The sequence below is a fragment of the Astatotilapia calliptera genome, chromosome 16, assembly GCF_964374335.1.
Source record: "Astatotilapia calliptera chromosome 16, fAstCal68.1, whole genome shotgun sequence".
In the NCBI taxonomy this organism is placed as follows: Eukaryota; Metazoa; Chordata; class Actinopteri; order Cichliformes; family Cichlidae; genus Astatotilapia; species Astatotilapia calliptera.
The window spans coordinates 1,520,423-1,543,299 of NC_137437.1; the positions used below are offsets into that span (position 1 = coordinate 1,520,423).

General features: G+C 42.6%; 1 protein-coding gene and 1 long non-coding RNA gene across 3 annotated transcripts in view; both read left to right on the top strand.

The window, feature by feature from the left end:
- Positions 1–247: 247 nt before the first annotated feature.
- Positions 248–9,903, top strand: LOC145421101 (uncharacterized). The gene is made up of 2 exons (XR_013902391.1): positions 248–332; positions 8,408–9,903. It is a non-coding gene; the product is annotated as an uncharacterized LOC145421101 (long non-coding RNA).
- A 4,777-nt stretch (positions 9,904–14,680) lies between these two features.
- LOC113007349 (aryl hydrocarbon receptor-like) overlaps positions 14,681–22,877 on the top strand; it is a 37,523-nt gene continuing 29,326 nt past the window's right edge. Inside the window, exon 1 of one of the 2 annotated variants that reach the window (XM_026143795.2) lies at positions 14,681–15,127. In XM_026143795.2, the coding sequence (XP_025999580.2) occupies positions 15,069–15,127 (59 nt within the window). In that variant the 5' untranslated portion in view covers positions 14,681–15,068. The remainder of the gene's footprint in view (positions 15,128–22,877) is intronic. The other variant, XM_026143796.2, reaches the window with a different exon arrangement.

Genomic DNA, 22,877 nt, shown 5'->3' on the forward strand with positions numbered 1-22,877 from the left:
TTCTCTGACTGGAAGAAATTAGTTTAACATTTAAACCTATTTTCTACACATTCCAGCACATAAAATAAAATATTTTTTGTGTCTACACTCAGTCTTTCAAATAGATGCAAGTAAAACACAGCAGAACATAAATAAAGTCAAAGACTCAGCGGTCCTGTTGCTCTATTTTCACCTGTAAAGCAGGAGTGGGGCAGGCGGAGGGTTACCCTGGGGCAGGTGTGCCGCGGTCAGTGGAAGAATCCGCGAGTTTCGCTGTAAAAAGAAGTTTTCTTCCCACGCACAGCGGACACTAATGTTTTTGTCACTTTTTATGGAATCAAACTCAAAGTAAGGTCAGTACTTCCACGCTTTAAACGCTGCACGCTCATACTCTCTCCGCACTCGATATATGATCCATTGTTGATCTGCACACAGCTGCTGTCACTAACGTTGCACTCGCTTACGTCACTGTCGTGAGACATTCTCGCAAAAAATCACGGTTTTAGTAACGCAGTAACGCAGCGTTCCTACGGGAAAGTAACGGTAATCTAATTACCGTTTTTGCAATGGTAATCCCTTACTTTACTCGTTACTTGACAAAAGTAATCAGATTACAGTAACGCGTTACTGCCCATCTCTGACTGTACATGAGTATTTTCTCTGACTACTTTACTTTAACAAATAGCTGTACTTTGACTTTACGTTTAACACATTAGAGGGGCGTTATTGTTTCATCACTGCAGGCCTTTGAACATCAAATTGATTTGAGCCTGAACAGAAACACATGAAAGGCAGACATGTTTGTGTATTAAACACCAGGAGAGACACAAAAAGATATGAAAGAGGCAAAACTGTGTGCCTGCCAGGGTTCGAGTCTGACGGTGCTTTTTTCAGTTTGTTGTTTTTGCCCAACACTGGAACGACTGCAGGGGTCCACACGTTTCAGTTGCGGTATTTCAGCATCATGCTAGCCCCACTGAAGACCAGTGATGGGAATAATGGCGTTACAAACAACGCACCAGTTACTGTGAGTTGTGAGCCATTACTCCACCTGCTGAATCCACCTTAACCTCGTCCCTTCTCATTTTCCTGTTAGAGGCAAAGCCATTGTCTACAATGTAGCTCGTGTTTTTTCCTCCTTAAAGGGAAAGACCATCTCTGAGTCGAGGAGGGGGCCTAAGGGTGCATCTGTCACCATCTTACAGTGCTGTGATTGCAGCCATTCCCCAACACTCTGTGAATGGGACTCATGACCATTGATCAGTGGTCAAGACAATTTGCATATTACTGATCAAGGAAGTGATGTCTCAGCCCATTGTTCCTTCAGTGGGCTGGTTTCAGTCATTATGCAAATCTAAGGTTTTCTAAGGTTGAAACCTGCAGTCAGCTGAGACTGAAGACGTCACCTGATGATGACGAAACGTTTCTCCCTCTGAAAACATCCAGATGAACAGAATCAACCTTTTGGGGACTCCTTAAAGGAAAATTAAAATTTAGACTGAAATTGTTTTTATTTCCATCTTCTAACATTTTGTTATTATTACATTAATAAAGCACAAGGTTTAGTTAGCTTTGCAAAAAGATAGCTGGCAGAAGCGTCCTCCAAAGAGCTACTCTTTACTTTTTTACTTTCAGTACATTTAAGAATCTGTACTTTTACTTGAGTATTTTTTACTAGTATCTAGTACTTCTACTTCAGTAGTTTCTGTAGTTTGGCCACCTCTGTGTAAAAAAAGTTTGAATTACTACATTTTGAAAAAATACCTAACAAAAGTGAATATATTCAGTATTGTTAGTTATTTTTCAAACTGTAGTAATATGATACTATGATATACTATTATACTATAAACTATAATACTTGGCATTATTTAAATTTAAATAATGCCAAGTATCATAGTAAATGTAGTGGTAATGTAGTGTAAGTGGTTTTAATGGAGTTATTTTGGTGGCAAAGCAGCAGCTTATTAAAGACCTGTGGATTCACCACAGCCTCCCAGCACTACCAGCACTGCATCACCTGCTTTGAAAGCAGCATAAAGAGCTGCAGTGACAGAAGCCTCAGAAGCCTGTCGCTGCTGCATGCTGTGCTGCTGCCAGTGTCTGCATTTCACTCCAACGTTTGCAGCGATGCATTGTCACCAGCTCGGTTTGATGGATGTAGGTAGCTAATCACAATCAAGCTCATGTTCATTTACAGCTGAATTCATTTCTGTTTCAAAAATCATGCCAATCAAATAGAGCTGGGCGATATATCGAGTTTTTAAAACATATCGATATATTTTTATACGAGATATAAGATGTGACAATATCCTTTATATCGATATAGTCTATGTTACGTTATAATTATAGTTGTGGAGCTGCAAGTTTGCCTCTCTTTCGTCCACTTTTGTCTCTACGCAACGTTACTCCGCCTCGCCTTCACTGAACACAACTCCCCCTCCTCCCCCATCGCTTCACATGCAGGCAGCGACAAGACGGACACGGCAAATCTCCGTTAACGAGTTACTGCGCATTGCCCCATGCGTGGGGCTGGACGGCGTCAACGTGCTAACGAGCTAACAGCGCTAACCCTAAAATCCTTTCATTCTCTCAAAAGTTGATAGCGCGCCTTATGTATGAATTCTGGTTGTGCTTGATGGCCGCGAACCGATTTTATGTGGAACACGGCGCTCAGCAATCTGTCAAAAATGTTTGAGTACGACTTTGGTAAGCTACGGAGCTGCACCGCTTGATAGATTGTCGGCGCATTACGGCTACCGAAGAGCTTCGCGGAGTGATACGTACTGTGCTTCAACATAATATTACCGTATTGTGTGTGTATAAGGACCATAAATGGCACCAAGAGACGTGGTTATGAAGCGGATTTCAAACTCCAGGCTGTCAGTCACACAGTAAAACTTGGGAACAGAGCAGCTGTGAAATCTGTCTTTGTTATTACGCTCAGCATCTTTTAGTTTACATTTTGACTGCACAATTGTGAGCTCTTTGTTTAGCACAAAAACAACCTTGTTTTCTTTTATTTATGGAGCATTATTATTTAATGAATGCTCATAATTTAATTTTGAGTAATTTTTCATGTACATCTGTGCTGTATGTTAATAAAAGTGCCTGTGTGACATCTGGGACACAGCTTTGACTAAGAACTCTCTTTTTGTTCTTACTTTATGGCTTAAAAAAAAAATATCGAGATATATATCTTATATCGCCATCCAGCTAAAAAATATCGAGATATGAATTTTGGGTCATATCGCCCAGCCCTACAATCAAAGACCGTGTGGAAATGATCTTGATGAACAAGATGATGTGTAAATTAAACTGAGATAATTTAAAAGCCTATGAAAAAAAACCTTCTTATTGGGGGAATCAGTAAAAGTAAAATTTCCAGTCGACCTACAGTAATCACTTTCCCTGCTGCACTTTACAACAGATCTCATTCACAGTAACTGAAGGCCCGAAGGCGACGTGGTAGAGCTTTCTTTCTAAAGCCTCCATCTCAGGCAGTGCTCTGCAGGAATACAAGATATTTGCACACGTCTTCTTTTAATGTCAAAGTTTATGTTTAAATCTTTCAGAAAGTCATGACCTTACTGACACAAAGACAGAACAACCCAAAACACTTGAAATCTGACTGCACTTTTTCATGAAAACAAAGCATTTACATTAACACGCTGTGTTTGTGCTGCAGGTGGAAACTGTATCTGACACCCTGTTAAAATGATTCTTCGTGTGTATTTGAACCAGTGACAGTTTTTTCAGGAGGGAATGTGAGGATGGCATCTGTTATGAGGAAGTAGCTGTTTACAAAGAAACGATCTGGGTAGTTTAGGGTGTGAGCAGTGTCAGCGAGAACTGTCTGTGAGCAGGGTGAGGTCAGGTGACGCGGTGAAAATCACCCTGTTAAACGTCTGAGAGATGCTTTTCACAGTACTAACATGAAAATACTACACTGCGTCCCAGACAGAGTTTAGGTAAAAAAATTTACTTCTAAAAGTTCAATTTTTCAGATCATTTATTTCACACATTAGGTACTGCTAATAAGAAATCATGCTGCCAATAGATCTACCTGTAACTTTTTCACCAATCAGATGTAGCCGTGCAGTCACATGACCAGATATAAAGTGTGTGGTGTGTCCTGTGTGAGCCGAAACAAACGGACATTTCAGCGAACAACAGCTCAGCTTCTCACCTGAGGAAACATGTGGCAGTCACTTGGCTCTAAATATCTCTTTGCTGTGGTAGGTGGACGTCAGTCTTACGTTACAGCAGCTGTGTCCCTGATCCAACGCATGAATCAAGTGGCTGAAGCACCACCTCAGCATGCAGTCAAGTTCCTGATCATTTTATCCAGGTGTGCAAGTTTAAAGGTTTCAGGACAGCGGCCCTCGAGGACTGGAGCCTGACTTCTCTGGGTTGTAGAATCACAGTCTCAGGCCTTGTTCACATTTACATGTATATTTCTGCTGCGTTTGCAACTTTATTATAAGAAAAGGTTTTTGTTTTCTTTTTTTACCTGAGTATGTGGGGATTGTTAGAAAAAAATATCCCTTTCTCTGCTGGAGACTACATCAGCAGGGGCAGCTACCAGAGGGGAAACCGGGGGCCTCCCTCTCCCAAAATACTAGTCCCTAAAATACTTGTAAAAACGAATTACTTCTTTGTTGAAAAGCCTCTTATAGACCTTGTTTTCTTAGAATATGATACAATAACTCGTTTTAAAGTGTTTTTTGTGGATGTTTTGTTGACTCCATTTACACACAGGGGATTTTCACATACTTTACTGTGCAGCTATGTGCCACCCTGCTTAGACCTCTTGTGCCTCCTTTGCCACCCCATGAAAATTATCCAGAGCCGCCACTGTTCATCAGTAATTAAGCTGTTTTAATATCTTTTCATCATCTTTGTCCTGACTCCTTCTTCAGTAAACTTTATAACTAAGAGAAAAGGCTAAACGCTGTCAGAGAAACTTCCAGTTACATCTTTTAAAAGACTCTTTTAGCTAGCGCTGCTTAGCTTTGTATATATTCATCTTTTTAATCTTGATTTTGAAATCACCACAAACTTCTTCAGCCACAAGCGGAACAAGACCAACGCTGGGCCAAACACTTCCGCAATACTCTGAACCAACCCGAGCCACTCCGCCTGTTCGAGGCCGAAGACCTGGCACCTTCCATGGACCTCCTTCCTGTCGATATCAGACAAATCAGTGCCGCCAAAGTCAAGACAGCGATCCAACTCCTCAAGCGTGGAAAGGCTGCAGGCCTGGATTAAATCCTCCCCGAAAGGCTGAAGCATGGCGGACCCCAGTTGGAAGCCACCCTTACAAGACTCCTAAACGCCTGCTGGTCAACATCACATGTACCTACATAGGACAATAAAGTTACCAATAACCAATAACCTGATGATTGGACAAAAGGCGTCATCATCAAACTTCCAAAGAAAGGTGATTTGGGTGACTGTAACAACTGGCGAGACATCACATTGCTGTCGGTACCCGGGAAAGTGTTTTGCCTCGTTCTTTTGTATTGGTTACGACGTGCAGTGGATGAACGATTGCGAGAAGAGCAGGCTGGCTTTCAGAGTGGCCGGTCATGCGTTGAGCAAATTTTCACCCTCCACATGATCATTGAACAAACATTGGAATACCGAAGAAAGATTTCTATTAATTTCACTGACTTCGAGAAGGCCTCTGACAGCGTCCACCGGCCGACTCTATTCAATTCAATTCAATTCATCCATCCATCCATTCGCTTCCGCTTGTCCTTTTCAGGGTCACGGGGGGCGCTGGAGCCTATCCCAGCTGTCATAGGGCGAGAGGCGGGGTACACCCTGGACAGGTTGCCAGTCTGTCGCAGGGCCAACACACAGGGACAGACAACCATTCACACCTAGTGGCAATTTGGATTATCCAATTAACCTATCCCCTCAAGCTGCATGTCTTTGGACGGTGGGAGGAAGCCGGAGTACCCGGAGGGAACCCACGCAAACACGGGGAGAACATGCAAACTCCACACAGAAAGACCCCGGCCTGATGGTGGAATTGAACTCAGGACCTTCTTGCTGTGCAGCAACAGTGCTAACCACCGTGCCAACATGCTGCCTGGATTCAGGGTCACCTGGTCCAGCCCTAACTATATGCTTTAGCAAAAAGGAAAGTTTTAAGCCTAATCTTGAAAGTAGAGATAGTGTCTGTCTCCTGAATCCAAACTGGAAGCTGGTTCCACAGAAGAGGGGCCTGAAAACTGAAGGCTCTGCCTCCCATTCTACTTTTAAATACTCTAGGAACAACAAGTAGGCCTGCAGAGCGAGAGCGAAGTGCTCTAATAGGGTGATATGGTACTACAAGGTCATTGAGATAAGATGGGGCCTGATTATTTAAGACCTTGTATGTGAGGAGCAGGATTTTGAATTCAATTCTGGATTTAACAGGAAGCCAATGAAGGGAAGCCAAAACAGGAGAAAAAAGCTATGGGCTGTCCTACGCCACTATGGAGTCCCTCAGCAGTATATAGATGCCTTTCGTAGTCTCTACCCCAACTCCTGTTGCTGCGTCCGGATGGATGACGGCTGCACAGATTTCTTCAAGATCAGTACTGGCGTCCGACAAGGATGCCAGTACTTGTCTTATATATATATAATCCAAAGGATGCGGCCTTTGGATTATATATATATAAGCCACCAATGGACAGGAGGGTGGAGGGTTCTTGATGATGCAGTTAGAGGTGGAGTATCAAGATGTGTGTGCGTGTCATCTGCTCAACCTTATATCATCAGCCACTGCTGCAGAAGCTGCTAATGATACATACAAGAGGTTGTCTCAGTTAAGAGTCTGCAAAATGTCATGCTCTGTGAAATGAAACCAGCAGGTCAATCATCGCTAACGACAAAGTGGAACATGAGTAAGCAAGTTTCAGTTTTTCTGACCCCGTCAGTCTCGTTGTAGCTCCGTGGTCCTTGATGTGCAAAGAGTTGTGCGCATTCATAGAGAGAAAGCAATCTGCAATGTTTGCATGCCGTTAACGATCAAGAACTTGTTGACAGAACTTGTACTGTTTGTAAATATTAATGTGTGACTAATGGGTGAATCCACACTTCTTTAGTAACTCTGTGTCACACAGACAATGCACAGTAATCATATTGTTGTGAGAATGGCTATGGTTTATCTTTTTAAACCTTTTTAGGTTAAATGCTGCTGAAATGGGATTTTTGGCTGAGTACACTGCTGTGATGAAGCCTGTTGCCATGGCCCGTTACATCCTCCAAGGGAAATCATCTGTGCACATGCTGTCAACACTTTACCAGCTGCTGGAGAAGCTGAGGAGGCTGAGTCATCTTGCAAAATGTGTAGAAGTGTGTTGATACCCTGCAGGACGGGATCCAGAAACGTTTCGGGGAAGTGATGAAAAACCCTGATTGCAGCTGCAGTACTTCAAGATTCAGGACATCCTGGACCACAGAGGAGAGCATCTTAAAAGCTGGGAAATATGCTTGTTATGCATTAAATTGTGAGCCACTGGACACTGACTTATATTGACTTTAATGGTTACTGTGATTTAGGATTATAGTGTTAGTTAGAAAAAAACATCAGTGTTATAAAGTTGTCATGGCAAACATGAGACGCTTGGAAGTCTGTACAGCACAAGAATCACGCACAGACAGAAACCTCTCGACTTCTTCAGACATCACCCTGACAGAGATGAAACCAGCACAGAGTAATATTATATGAGCAATATTAATTTAAAGTAATGCTACTCGAGTACAATTTCTGGCTCCTCAACCCACCTGTGGTCCCAGATCATATTGTTACTTCATACTGTGCCAAGACAAAACTGTAAAAAATTATTTACATTTCAATCCTTGCACAATCCTGAACTTTTATTGTACTAAAATGTTTAATATTGTTTTTCTTCCAGTCTGTGTTCCTAGTTTCAACAAAATTAATGGAATTTTTAAAGCCACAACACAAAGATGTGTTTAGACCATAGTGCTTCTAGCGTTGCAGCGATTTTCCTGCTGTAACATCACAATAGCCCAGTCCACAGAATGAAGTCATTAAAGCAACACGTTTGGGTTGTCAGGGACTGCTGGAAACATCCACTTTTTTATCATTTAATTCCAAAAAATAAACTATTTTGTATTCATTTCACATAAAGTCAAATGATTCAAGCTTCTTTTTGTAATCATTGTGATTATTATGGCTCATAGTTCATTCAGAAATCCAGTAGAGAGGCAAAGAATCCAAAGTGTTTTAAGTTCAGTGTGAAGCTTCCAGTCTGTGATGATTTAGGTGCCGTGTCATGCTGGTGTTGGTGGTGGTTCGTCCACTGTGTTTTAGCAAGTCCAAAGTCAACACAGCTGTCGACCACATTTTAGAGCACTTCATGTTTCAGTCATCGAGCCTGACAGAGATGTTCATTTATTTTTCCAACAGGACTCGGCACCCCCCAAATGGTCTGCTGACCATGTTAACAACTGCTCATCTGACCTGAACCCAATCCAGAATTTGTGGGATATTGTCAAGAGGAAGATAAGAAACCCAAAAATACAGATGGGTTGAAGGCTACTTTCAAGGAACCTGGACTTCAGTAACAGCTCAGCAGTCCCACAAGCTAACTGCTACATGCCGCATGACTTTGATAGAGTAATTTGTCATGAAGGAGCCCCAACAAAAAAACTTTCAGAAGCTGGACGTTTCTTCCAAATCCTTTTTTGATTGGTCTTAGAAATATGTTCTAATAACATGCTGGATTTCACGTAATCATGGGATATATAATAATAACAATGACAACAAAAGTTCCAATCCTCTAAGTTGCCTCTAACAGCTTGAGTGTTGATTTCTGTGCCAAAGACTCAATTTTCTGTGAAAACCCAAAGGTCCTGACATTGATGCTTCCTCCTGTGTGCCATGCCTCACTCCCCTCTTCTACTTTCTCACAACTGTGTAAGTAAAAGACACACTAGAACAGGGATGGGGAACTCCAGGCTTCAAGGGTCAGTGTCCTGCAGGTTTTGGATGTGTCCTTCATCCAACACAGCTGGTTTAAATGTCCTGAAGTTCTCCAGAGGCCTGGTGATGAACTAATCATTTGATTCAGGTGTGTTGACCCAGGGTGAGATCTGTCCCTCAAGGACACCTTCCCTCGAGGCCTGGAGTTCCACACCCCTGCCAAGAAGATTACAAATGAAGTCCACTACATCAACAATCGATCAGCTCACAGCACAGTCAATCAACACAAACACCAAACAAACAGAAAAGAAAACAGGTCTGTCTTCAGATAGTAGCTATGGTGAAGGGCTCACTGCCAACCTGAAGAAGTGTGTAGATGGACAGAGTTAGGTACCTGGATTGCCACTTGCACAGAGAGGTCTATATTTTCTTACAGGACAAAAATTTACCCTAATCCAGTCTCTAAGAGATGATGTGATGAATCCTGCTTCCGGGTCCAGACTACTCAGCGTTTAATAAGGCTCTTGTGTTTTTAACATGTTTTAATGCTCTGTATCTTGTTCTATTTAATCTGAACAAGCCCCTAAAGCAGTCAGTGATCACTGTCGGCCTCTCTCGGTTTTTATTAACCCTGTTCATTTTAAAGCTCAGTTTTTAAACCCTTCCGATGTAACTGCAGCCCAGCCCATGCAGCAGTATGTTATGACTAACCTCGTATTGTGGATGGATTAGGATGACCATGTTTTGATTTCCAAAAACGAGGACACTTAGCTCAGTCATGAAGAAACATATTTAACATATTTAAACCATGCCTTCTCTGTGAGGTTAATGAATTGTGAAATAAAATATGTCATATTGTGGCGGACCACCAGGTGTCTTCACTCACACCCAAGTTGAAGGGAAGTGCTGGGGTGGAGATTTTGGCGCTTACTGTATGTGAAGTTCTACAGTCAGTTAATAAAGCTGGAATGAGACACTGAGACCTCTCCTGTCGTTATTACATACCTCCACAATATAGGCTTTTACAAGTCAACAAGTGCAAAAAAAACCCCAAACTTAAAAATCTCTGGAATTAAATAATGGTACAGAAATAATGCCTCATCTGCATAAGAAAAGAGGGCTGGACTGGAACAAAAATCGGCCCGGGCATTTTGACTAGAGACCGGCCCACCAGGTATTACAGGAAAAGCGATAAAGCCTTTGAATGAAACGCTGTTGTGACAGTGATGTACAGTCTTGTTGGTATATGTATGATTTCTATACATTTTACGTCAGATAAAACTTTGGTCGTAAGATTCAGATAATTATTTATTAAAAGCATTTTAAATGAGAATAAGAAAGAAAAGTATTTCTTTGTGCCTCTCCCTGTTAATGCCCTACCTGGCCCCCTGGCAACACTTTGCTAGACCCGCCCCTGCACAGTTACCAGCTGTCAGCTACTTAGAAAAGGATCCTGGTGTTATTTGTCTCTCAGAAACAGTTCATAACTTCAACTCATTCATGTCACCTAAAAGGTAAACCTGTTTCTCCATCACCTGCTCAGCTCTGATGATTCAGTAAGGACATCTCCTGGTTTCATCTTCATGTTTCCCTCTCACCACACATCTGTATAGAAGCTGTATAGAAACTCCTTCATGCTAGCTAGTACACAGTACGAGTTATTGTAACTGACTGTAAAAAGTCAGCACAACAAAAATAAACTCCACCTAAACTTGGTTTATATCTGACCCAGATAGACTGCAGGTCATAACTTCTTACCTGAAGTTCAGTTCACCTGACACTCGCCTCGGGTCTCTGCTCCTCCTGCCTCCCTTTTCCCTCATCAACCTGCTGGCCTCTGAGGAAGCTCCACCATAGCCACCACCAAACAACTGAGTTATTTTTACACATCGGCCATCGGGAAATTTCTTTTGCAGTTCAAAAAGATGTACATCTGAAAAGATGCACTTGCGCTTTGGGATCTTTTAAACATCATTAGGCGCATTGCTGCGCGCTGTCAGTCCCGTCTGTGAGCACAGAACAAGCGCTCACAAAGCAGCAGTTTGGGGATGACGTCACATACATGGGTCCTCTGTCGGAATATAGGAAAACCCGGACATTTTTATCAATCTCGAAAATCCCGGAACGTGAAAAGTGGACATGTCCAGGGAAAAGAGGACAGTTGGTCACCCTAGGATGGATTATCTCAGTTGTTCTCCTGACTGAAGTTTGGTCCGTTTACAGCATCCTGCCATGCGATTGCATTTGTCTCTAACCATCAGGAACCCTCACGTTAACTTTTATCGAGGGGAGGAAGTTAGCGTTCATCCTCCAGCTTCACTGTGTTTATGTTATGCTAACAGCATAACATAAACTGTGTAGCTAGCCACCACGTAGCACATCATTATATACCAGCTAGCCCAACTTCAGTAACCCTACAAACGTCACTGCTGTTTAATTTCCTGTTTTCATTTATGTTGGAAGTGACAGCAGAGCTGTACGTTTGAATTTGTTTCAGAAATCTCTCAGTAAGAACATGGCATATCATGTTTAGGTGGAAACTGGTGAGCTAACTTCCTGCTAACTGCTAACTCTGTTAAATTTAATAAATCCTGTTTTCATGGATGCCTGGATGTTAAACTTAGTAGTTACACCTGGTAAAGCAGCAACACTGATCATTTTATTGTAACTCTCAGTGATGCTGCAGTGTTCGTTTGGGACCTTTGGGACCTGAAGTGGACGGAGTTTAGGACCCAGGCATGGCTAATGACATCAGACTTAAAGACCAGATTAGATGTTTTTGCAGACACTGTGTGGCACAGTCATCTCACATTTAACTTCAATATTTAATATGATATAATATGATGGTATAATTTCAATAGTACAGAATTCCAATGAAGTTGGGACGTTGTGTTAAACTAAATAAAAACAGAATACAATGGTTTGCAAATCCTTGTTAACCTATATTCAATTGAACACACCACAAAGACAAGATATGGAAATATGTCAAATGTCAAGATATGTCAAGATATAAGATAAGATAAGATAAGATAACCTTTATTAGTCCCACACGTGGGAAATTTGTTTTGTCACAGTAGGAAGTGGACAGTGCAAAAGTTATGACGCAAAAATTAGAATACAATAAGAATAAATACAGTACACAGCTGTACAGAATAGAATAAAATAATATACTATATACAGTAGAATAAAATAGAATAAAAATATACAATAAGATAAAAATAGAATACGAATGCTATATACAACTGAGTAAAAATACAACGATGCCAGAAAAGATTATTGCACTTAGTGTTATTGTACACGTGTGGATGTGTGTGCTTGTTCAGTTAAAGTCTTTATTATGGAGTCTGACAGCAGTGGGGAGGAAAGACCTGCGAAATCTCTCCGTCCCACACCGTGGGTGCCGCAGTCTCCCACTGAAGGAGCTGCTCAGTGCTGTCACAGTCTGCTGCATGGGGTGGGAGATGTTGTCCATCAGGGATGACAGCTTAGCCGCCATTCTCCTGTCACTCACCACCTCCACTGGGTCCAGAGGGCATCCTAGAACAGAGCTGATAAACTTTATGATATGTCAAACTGATAAACTTTATTGTTGTTCTGCAAATCTTCACTCATTTTGAATTGAATGCCTGCAACACGTTCCAAAAAAGCTGGGACCGGGGCCTGCTGACCACTGTGTTTTATCACCTTTCCTGTTAACAACACTCAGTAAGTGTTTGGGAACTGAGGACACTACAATTGTGAAGCATCAATTTTTCCCATTCTTGCTTGATGTACAACTTCAGTTGCTCAACAGTCCTGGGTCTCCTTTGCCATATTTTGCACTTGATATTGTGCCACACATATTCAGTGGGAGACGAGTCTGAACTGCAGGCAGGCCACTCTTTTACTTCGAAGCCACGCTGTTGTAACACATGCAGACTGTGGCTTTGCATTGTCCTGCTGAAATAAGCAGGGACACCCCTGAAAAAGTTGTTGCTTGGATGGCAGCATATGTTGCTCCAACACCTGTATGTGCCTTTCAGCATTAATGGTGCCTTCACAGATGTGCAAGTTACCCACGCCTCTATTGTCATTTTAGCTGCAGTCATGTTAGTTTTTTGGAGCCAGAAGTGACCATATTTGGACGAGAGACTGGATGCTACCACATAACAGCCAGCATAGAAGAAATATGCTCTCTCTTTCTAGTCCTCGTCAGTACGCTTTCTGCCATGTTTTCGATAAATTGGAGTTTTCCTGATAATAACATATAGTCCAGCCTAGAAGTAATAAATGCATGAACTGGTTTTTCAGTGTCTCTCTGACACAGGATATTTCTAACTTGAGAGATATTGTGCAAATGAAAGAAAGCAATCCTACATAATTGTTCAATATCTGAAATTAACATGAACAAACTAATAAAATACTAGACTTCGACTCAACTAAACAGATGCACAAACATCTTGAATGGTACCTAGAAAACCATACATCTGGAAAGTATGGACAGAACTTCACTTGTTCCACATTTGCACAGTTCAGTAATGTTCAGATGTACAGAGACACCCTTGATAATAACCTGCTCCAGAGCACTTTGTACCTCAGACTGAAGCAAAGGTTCTTCCAACAGGACAATGACCCTAAGCACACAGCTAAGATAACAAAGGACAGCTTCAGGGCCGCTCTGTGAATCAGCCGAACACCTCTTGAGATGCGTAAAAAAAAGTCTGTGTGCTGACCAGATGAGAAGTTGTGCAAAAAAAAAAACAATGGGACAAACTCCCTACAACAGGTGTGAAAAGCTTTTAGCATCACACTGAAAGAAGGTGAGGCTATAATTGCTGGCAAAGATACTCAAACAAAATATGCAAATGCTGTGAATACTTAAGTTCAGGTTATATTTTTAGAATAAATATGCAAGGATTTCAAGCACATTTTTAACTTTGTCATTATAGTGTATTGTGTGTAGAATGTGTAGAATTTTGAGGTGAAAAATGAATTGAATCCCCTTCGGAATAAGACTGTAACTTTAAAAACTGTAATCTAAACAATCGTAGTTTATCTGGACTGTCTCACTTCTGCAGCAAGCCTCATGTTGTGCCTAGAGGAAGTGCAGCTGTTGTTGCGTCATTTTTCAGGCCCTATGGTTGGATTTGAACTGTGCATAAAAAACTCTGTGATAACCTGGAACAAACAGAAATTTGCATTTGAAAAATGACACTGACAGAAGGTCCATTCACCGGTTGCAGTCACAGAAATAATGTAAAAGTAATTAAATAGACAATGTTTTCTCATGAACATAGGTAGAAAGTTCAATTTTAATAAAATCAAAGTGATATGTGCTGCCCGAGTTCTTAGAGTGAAAACCAGGAATGGTTACTCAGACTTGCACAATACAAAGAATCAAGGTCCAAACAGGCTGGCTCACATGAAATATACACACCTCTGTGTTCACAGAATAAAACGTCGGACAGTGTGTGTGTGTGTGTGTGTGTGTGTGTGTGTGTGTGTGTGTGTGTGTGTGTGTGTGTGTGTGTGTGTGAATGAGTGAGGGAGTGAGGGAGAGAGCGATAGGGGGACACAGTCCCCAGGACAGATTGCTGCCACCATGGCCATGACGTCACGACCTGCTTTGGTCAGACACCTCAAATAAATAACTTTTTTTTCAACTCAAAAGACGCAAATATGGTGGATGTTACAAAAGCAAACGTTCTCGACATCCACAATGAGTCCATTCCACCTTAAAAAGCTGTCTCGACAGACTGTACACACGTTTCCTGAAAACGCCCCGTGTAAGGGCGAGAACGAAAACTCGAGTGACTCTGAATAATAATAATAATGATAAGGCGGCGTTGTTTATCCAAAGGAGAGGGGTTGGACATCGGCACAAGACTTCTGTGCCAAACATTTTTCCATTTGCTCCCCTCTCAGTAAACCTACCAGCACTACCCCGCGTACCCTCACTGCGCTGCCGACCAAGGTCAGCAACAGTGACCGCCAACGGGAGCTGTCAAGGCGGCAGCAGCCCTCCGAGGACCCCGGCAGGTCTATAACCTGGGATTAGGATCAACAGGCTAAATAAAGGACTGTCGGATGGATGAAAGCCCCGGAGTGGAGGAGTGAACGAGCTGAAGTTATTCTAACGTAAAGGCTGTGAGAACTAGGTGACACCATGCTGAGAAACCCGGGGACCTATGCGAACAAGAAAAGGAAGAAGCCCGCCCTCAAACAGTAAGACTTTTTACTGTTTTACTGTTTACCTTATAATAATAGCAGTTACCGCTGTTGATAACAACATTATGAGCACACGTGTTAGCGTTAGGGTGACGGTAGGCTTCACTTTGGGCAAAAAGCCGTAAGCAGGAACTAACTTGTAGTTCACTTTAAATCTCTGTGCAGTATAGAAAGGTGACTGAAGTTCAACACTGCTTTGCTTTTATAAGTGCGACACTCTCGGTTACTTCGCTGTCAAGAAATCAACCTGTGGTGGAAATGACAGATTAAACCAGTTAAGGTGGACTGTGTTCTCCCGTTATCGCCAAGTCAGCTGTGTGTAATTATAAAGCCGTATACTTGTAAGGTTTGCTGAAATGTGGTGCTGTGTTTCTGAGACGGCGTGTGAGGGTTCCTCCTTTAGGACCACCTTAAGAATGCGCCTCCATGCTGGATCTGGCGTGGATATCTTGCCCTCGCGCATTAATCACAATCAAGTTTGAGAGTCGGCTGCTGCTCTCACGCGATGCTCCGGGGAGGGCGGGGTGGAGGAAGGGGAGCGCGAGCCTCTGATGTTATTGTAATGTGATACGGCCTCGCGCCGTGTGCGTCTTTCTCGCTCTTTTCCACACTATTGTTTGGCGTTTCTAGCTTTTAATGCTCAGTTACACGAACACGCGGGTACTTAAATTACTTTGACATACTTCTGTTTTTGTTAACCAGATGTATGAAAAGTAGGCCACCGCCTCTGATCATTTCATTGCGAGTTTTCTTACTTTCAGTTACTTTTGTTTATTGTGACTTTCTGTGCGTTACAAATTACATACGCGAGAGAGTCTTTTAGTGTAAGCTTTTGATGGTTTAGCACTGATGAAAATCTGCGTCTGTGTATTAAAGTTTCTGCCTGCAGGTTATTGTGCTGTGATAGGCCCTGTGTGTGTGTGTTCCTGTCTATCTTTGTGAGCACCGAAATCTGCATTCTACTATACTTGAGAACCAACAGTCACTTGTGAGGACACACCCACGGTCCTCACAAGTTTGAAGCATTTTTGAGGCTCAAAATGTGGTTTTAGTGTCAGGGTTACAGTTAGGTTATGGTCAGGGGAAGGGGCTAGATAAAGCATTGTGTCAATGAAGGTCCTGACTAAGATAGCTGAACGGGCTTCTGTGTGTGTGTCTGTGTGTGTGTAGGGGGGGTTAACTCTGGGTACTATGGCCTTTTCTGTTTAGTTTTTTTCTTGTGAACCTTATTATACAGCAGATTGTTACACTAGCGTGACCTATATAGTCAAATTTCCTAAATACCAACTTCCAAGACTTCCATGCAAATTCAAAACGTGCACAATAGCAGCTGGCTGTGGACCCATCGATACATTAACCACCGACATGTTTTCAGACATTGGCCAACTCAGGTTTAGTCTAATAATGAGGTGGTAATACTAGAGTCATCAACTAGCCTTGTTTATGACTTTTACTCTAACTGTATTTGTGAGGGGACGTTGGTGACACTTGTGCTTTTAGAGTTAGAATCCTGTTAATTTCACTGTAACACGGTTGGGCTGAATTATCTTAATACATCAGAAGGATAAATATGTTGGAATACACAAACAGTAAAACTGGATTTATTTCTTCTTACATTGTATTTGGTCACTAACAAAAGCCGGTTACTTAAATAGTGATAAGTGTGTTGCTCTAAGTTACAGTAATAAAGATGCATGAAACATCATTTTACATAAATAGCAGACATTTGTAGAAAAAGACATTGAATTGAACAAATGCTACTGAAAGTGACATTTTTATGTGTTTGTATGTAACCTCCCCTACCTCCTGGTTATAACTGTGTTTTGGGAGTGTGCCCGTAACCAAGAGGAAAATTAGAGGGCTGCACAAATATTCATAGAACTGCAGTTATGTTCAGCAGCTGTAGTTGTATTCAAATAAGATGCTTTTCAAAAAACTGCAATGCTAACCCTTCCTAATGTAGGGAAAGTGTTTCAGCTCTGCTTTAAGTATTCAGACTATAGTAAAATCTTCTGTCTGCAGCTCTGGGACTCCTGTGCAAACGGAGTCAGCTCCATAAACTGTTAAACACAGATGCTGAGAGTGAACACTGTGGGTTTGATGTGTCTGATTATACCGATCTGGTTTATTGTGTATGGGCTGTTCCCGGTGTAAATCCCAAACTAAAGAGTCGGCCTGTGTGTAGACGTCTGTGTTTCTGAAAGTGTGGGCTGTGCAGTGAGGACTGAGGTTTCCTGGACGGCCAGCTGTGCTCAGCTGCACAAAGGACCCATTGAGCCTGACTGTAAAAAGCTGTGGTCAGTGCACAGGGACATTCCACGGCAGATCTGTCCATCCACAATCTGTTTTATCATCCATATTCTTACCATGTATGTTGCCAGTCTCCTTTGCCATTGTCTATTATGTTAAATATTCTGCATTTTCCAAGTTTATTCTGTGTGAAAGCAACATTGTTCACACGCTTCCTGATTTCTTTTGTTTTGTTTGTCACACTTAGATGTCATTTCATCTAATAAATATTAATATTATACATTTATTATAGAAAAAAAGGAATCATAACCTACCTGGCCACATGTGAAAGTAGTTGCTCCCTAAACCTGACACCTGGTTGTGTGAACTGTAGTCAGGCTTTAATGATAACTGCCAACGAGCCTTTCACAGCGGTGTGGAAGAGGAAGCCACACGGAGGATTTCCAAGCATGGATGGTCATGTTTGAGCATCTCAGTCAGAGGTGGGTCCAGACTTTGATTGGCCACTTTAAAACCTCCAAGCACATTTTTCTGTGCATTCTATCAAACACATTCACACACCAACAGATGCATCACAGAGAAACTTGGGATTCAACATCTTGGCCAAGGATACGTTGGCATGCAGACTGGAGTAGCCAGGGACTGAGCCAGTAACCTTCCAGTTAGCAGATGACCTGCTCTACCTGTGGAGCTTCTTTTTGGTGTGTTTTAGGGCTGGGCGATATATCGAGTTTTTTAAAAATATCGATATATTTTCATACGAGATATAAGATGTGACAATATCCTTTATATCGATATAGTCTATGTTACGTTATAATTATACTTGTGGAGCCGCAGGTTTGCCTCTCTTTCGTCCACTTTTGTCTCTACGCAACGTTACTCGGCCTCGCCTCTCCTTCACTGAACACAACTCCGCCTCCCCCATAACTTCACCTGCAGGCAATAACAAGATGAAAGCGGAAAATCTCCATTAGCGAGTTACCGTGCGTGGGGCTGGACGGCGTCAACGTGTTAGCGAGCTAACCACGCTAACGACATGCAGCCCGGAGGAGCTGCACGGCCTAAAATCCTTTCATTTTCTCAAAAATCGACAGTGCGCCTTATGTATGAATTCTGGTTGTGCTTGATGGCCGCGAACCGATTTTATGTGATACACAGCGCTCAGCAATCTGTCAAAAAATGTTTTAATATGACTTTGCTAAGCTACGGAGCTGCACCACTTGATGGATTGTCGGAGGATTACGGCTACCGGGGAGGAGCCTCGCGGAGTGATACGTACAGTGTGTGTATAAGGACCACAAATGGCACCTGTTTAGAGACGTGGTGCAGCTGTGAAATCTGTCTCTTTGTTATTATGCTCAGCGTCTATTAGTTTACATTTTGACTGCACAATTGTGAGCTTTTTGTTATACACAAAAACAACATAGTTTTCTTTTATTTATGGACCATGATTATTTAATAAATGCTGATAATTTATTTTTGAGTAATTTCTTCATGTACATCTACGCTGTATGTAAATAAAAGTGCCCGTGTGACATCTGGGACACAGTGTGACTAAGAACTCTCTGTTCGTTCTTAACTTATAGCTTTAAAAAAAAAATCGAGATATATATCTTTAGTATTTAGTATTTATTTAGTATTTATTTATTTATTGTCATTGTCAAGAACAATGAAATTGCGTTTGGGGCTTCCATACAACCCCAAAAAAAGAAGAAAATAATAAATACCCCTTAAAACCCAAGTGTACATATTTAACCCAGTGTGACTCCAATGCAATAAGACAATCCTTAGCAATAATGTTCGTAGAAATTCAGACAAAGACCTGAGAAACATGACAAAATACAACAATGCAACCCATTCAATATTATTGTACTGTGAGATATGATATCAGATATGATAGTTATCTATTTAAGAAAGAGGGGGGGGCAGGAGGGGGAAGAGAATAAAGATATGATGCACCAATGCAGACCAGTTCATTGCTATTAAGAAGTTGGATATGGTTATTGTCCGTGAGAGGGGGGCAGAGAGTTCAGGAGCCTCACAGCCTGTGGATACAGGCTGTTGGCCAGTCTGGATGTTCTGGCCTGTATAGACCTGTACCTTCTCCCTGAGGGCAGCAGATGGAAAAGGTGGCGCGCAGGGTGATGTTGGTCCCGCAGGATACTGTGCACCCTCCTCAGACAGCGAGTGGGGAAGATATTACTGATCTCTGGCAGACTTGTTCCAATAATTCTGCCAGCTTCTTTCACCACCCGCTGGAGTGCTTGCTGATCGGCCTTGGTGCAGCTGGGGAACCACACTAGAAATCCATACGTCAGAACGCTGCTGATGGCACAGTTGTAGAAGTTCAACATCAGAGATCTGGGAATGTGTGCGCTCCGCAGTCTCCTCAGGTAGTAGAGGCGCTGTTGGGCCTTCCGTACAACTGAGGTGATATGGTTGCCCCAGGACAGGTCCTCGGTCACAGTTACCCCCAAGAATTTAAAACTGCTCACCCTCTCCACCGCCTCACTGCCAATGAAGAGAGGCAGATGGTTGTTATGACCCCTCTTCCGGAAATCTACAATGATCTCCTTGGTCTTTTTGGTGTTTAAGACCAAGTTATTGTCGTGGCACCATGACTCTAGTTGTTGCACCTCTGTCCTATAGTTTGTCTCATCATTGTTGGATATAAGTCCGAGCACTGTAGTGTCATCGGCAAACTTAACAATGAGATTGGAAGCGCAGGAGGAAATACAGTCATGGGTGAAGAGAGTGTATAGCAGAGGGCTCAGAACACACCCCTGAGGGGCACCGGTGTTGACCACAAGGGTGGAAGAGGTGTTCTTACCCACTCTGACACTCTGTCTACGGTTAGTGAGGAAGTCCACAATCCAGTTGCACAGAGAGGAGTTAAGTCCCAGTTGGTGGAGTTTGGGACGGAGTTTGTATGGCCGGATGGTATTAAAAGCCGAGCTGTAGTCTACAAAGAGGAGCCGTGCATAGGTGTTCCTGTGTTCCAAGTGCTTCAGTAATGTGTGCAGCACTGTGGCGATCGCATCCTCGGTTGACCGGTTCTCCCTGTATGCAAACTGGTGCGAGTCCAGGGATGGTGGAAAAGCAGCTCTGATGTGTTTAATGACCAGTCTCTCCAGGCATTTGGCGGGAATGGGGGTGAGTGCCACAGGTCTGAAATCGTTCAGACATGTGACATTTGAAGGTTTTGGGATGGGAACGATGGTTGCTGCTTTGAAACAGGATGGTACCAGTGAACAGGACAGCGAGGTGTTATATATAGAGGTGAAGACGTCCGCCAGGTCCACAGCACAGTCTTTTAGCACCCGGCCCAGCACTCCATCCGGCCCGGCCGCCTTCCTGGTGTTAATGCTCCGGAACACACGCCTCAGCTCATGAGTGCTCAGGACCGGAGCAGGGTCGGTTGAGGGGAGAGGGGACAGGACAGGGTCGGTGTTCTCCCTGTCAAAACGGGCATAAAAGAGATTTAGATCTTATATCGCCATCCAGCTAAAAAATATCGAGATATGAATTTTGGGTCATATCGCCCAGCCCTAGTGTGTTTCATTGTCCTGCTGCATAAACTGAACGCACTTGAGGTTCAGGACACAAACTGATGATTGGACATTCTTCTCTGTGTGTGTGTGTGTGTGTGTGTGTGTCCTTTACTTTTTTCACCGCTGGTCATTTTTGTTAGTAAAGAAGTGAGGTGTGCTTGGGGAGGGCAGAGTGGTACGGAGATACATGAGGCTGGCTCATGCTGTAAAGTGGCTCAGGGCGCTCAGGGTAATCAAAACCTGTAAAACGTCTGAAAACAGAACTGAATTCATTGTTTATCACATCTATCAAACACAAAATGAGCCTTTACAGACTAAGAATATTAACACGAAGAAATGTACATTTATATCCACAGCTCCATCCTGGACTATCTTACAGGTGTCCCTTATCAGATTGGTCCAAAAAGGTGGAGCTCTTGACTAGATTACAAGTGCTGCTAGTACCAATCAAAGTTGAGCCATATTAGGCAAAGCTCTGTGATTGGCTCTGTGTGTTTGAACAGGAGACGCGCCAGAGGCATCCTGACAGAGCAGGTGAAACACGAGCACTGAGATGAGTCTGGTTCCATGGTAGTGTGTAGGGCTCCTTACCTGCTGCTCTCTCTGTGTGTGAATGTGTACTCAACACAGACTAAGTGGATTAAAGGTTCAGTGTGGTGGTTCCAGTGAGTGACGATGGATTAAAGGTGTGCGCTTTATAGCATCAGCATGCGTTCGCTGCAGTGAGCAGTTGTGTCCTTATTAATGGGGATAATATACTTGCAGTGCAAACATTTCTTTTGACTTGTAATCTAAAGGGATTGTGAAAAACACAGAGACATGCTGATAAGAGGTGTGGCAGGACGTTACCCTTTGTTCTGTGGCCTTTGTTTCGATTTTCACTTGTACACAAACAGTGCACGCTTTTAACCTTTTTTTATTATTTTCCCCGAAAGGAAAGGATGTAGCCACCAAACACACACAGAGAAGTGTTCCCTAATGACTCACGTCTGTTTCATGTTGAGGTGTCACAAGATAAAGTGCAAATAATATGTATGCTGTCAACACTACCATTCAGCAGAAATACCAATGTGTGTACAGAAAATATGCACAATAAATGTGGAGTGCATCAAATATAACCAGCAGGGTGCAGGTCAGAGAGCTGCAGAGTCATTTCTGCGTCCCGTGTGCCTTCAGAGCAGCTGCCTGCCTCCGTGCTTTACTCCCAGAGTGAAAGACGAGGGCTCAAAGTGGGAAAGCAGTCCCACCCTGGAGCCTTTTAAAGCTCCTGCACAGGTCTGGCCTGAGGAAACTTTTCATCCAAATCCCTACCAACATTCAGTGCGTTAATGTCACATTTCTATAAAAAGCTTTTAAAATGTTCTCCTAAAACTTTGCAATCAGGGAGCAAAACTATTTGAACTGACACATAATTAATCTTCAAAAACTCCTCCTGTTCCTTCCACCACCAAAAACACAGTGTTCCCACTGATTATGACTTAAACACAGGATTAATGCTGAAGATGAAATTATTACTGAAGAGGTTTCCTCTGATTCTATCGTTTCTCTTTATAGCGATGTCGGGCATAGTACTAGTTCATTCAGGCTACTTTAGCTCACACAGTCCTCAGATCTCAGCTGATGCCCTCCAACGTACCTAAATGGTTATTTCATGCAGGCCATGCTACTCAAGCTGTTTCTGTGCATCCGCAAGCCATTTTGCAACCCACCTCTACCACAGCTCATCCTTTCATGCTGTTTCTGACTTAATGTTACATCTTGTTGTCACTAATGTTTGAGCTTTTCTGTGCTGGGGATCTCCTCGTGTGATTCAGTGGATACAGACAGGTCACAACGCACAGCCGCAGATGGGAATAACCATGTTCTTTCAGCTCTCGTGGTCCTGACTCCAGTATTGTCACTGTCACTCATTTGTCATGTCTCTGTCTTTTTTCACATGTATGTAG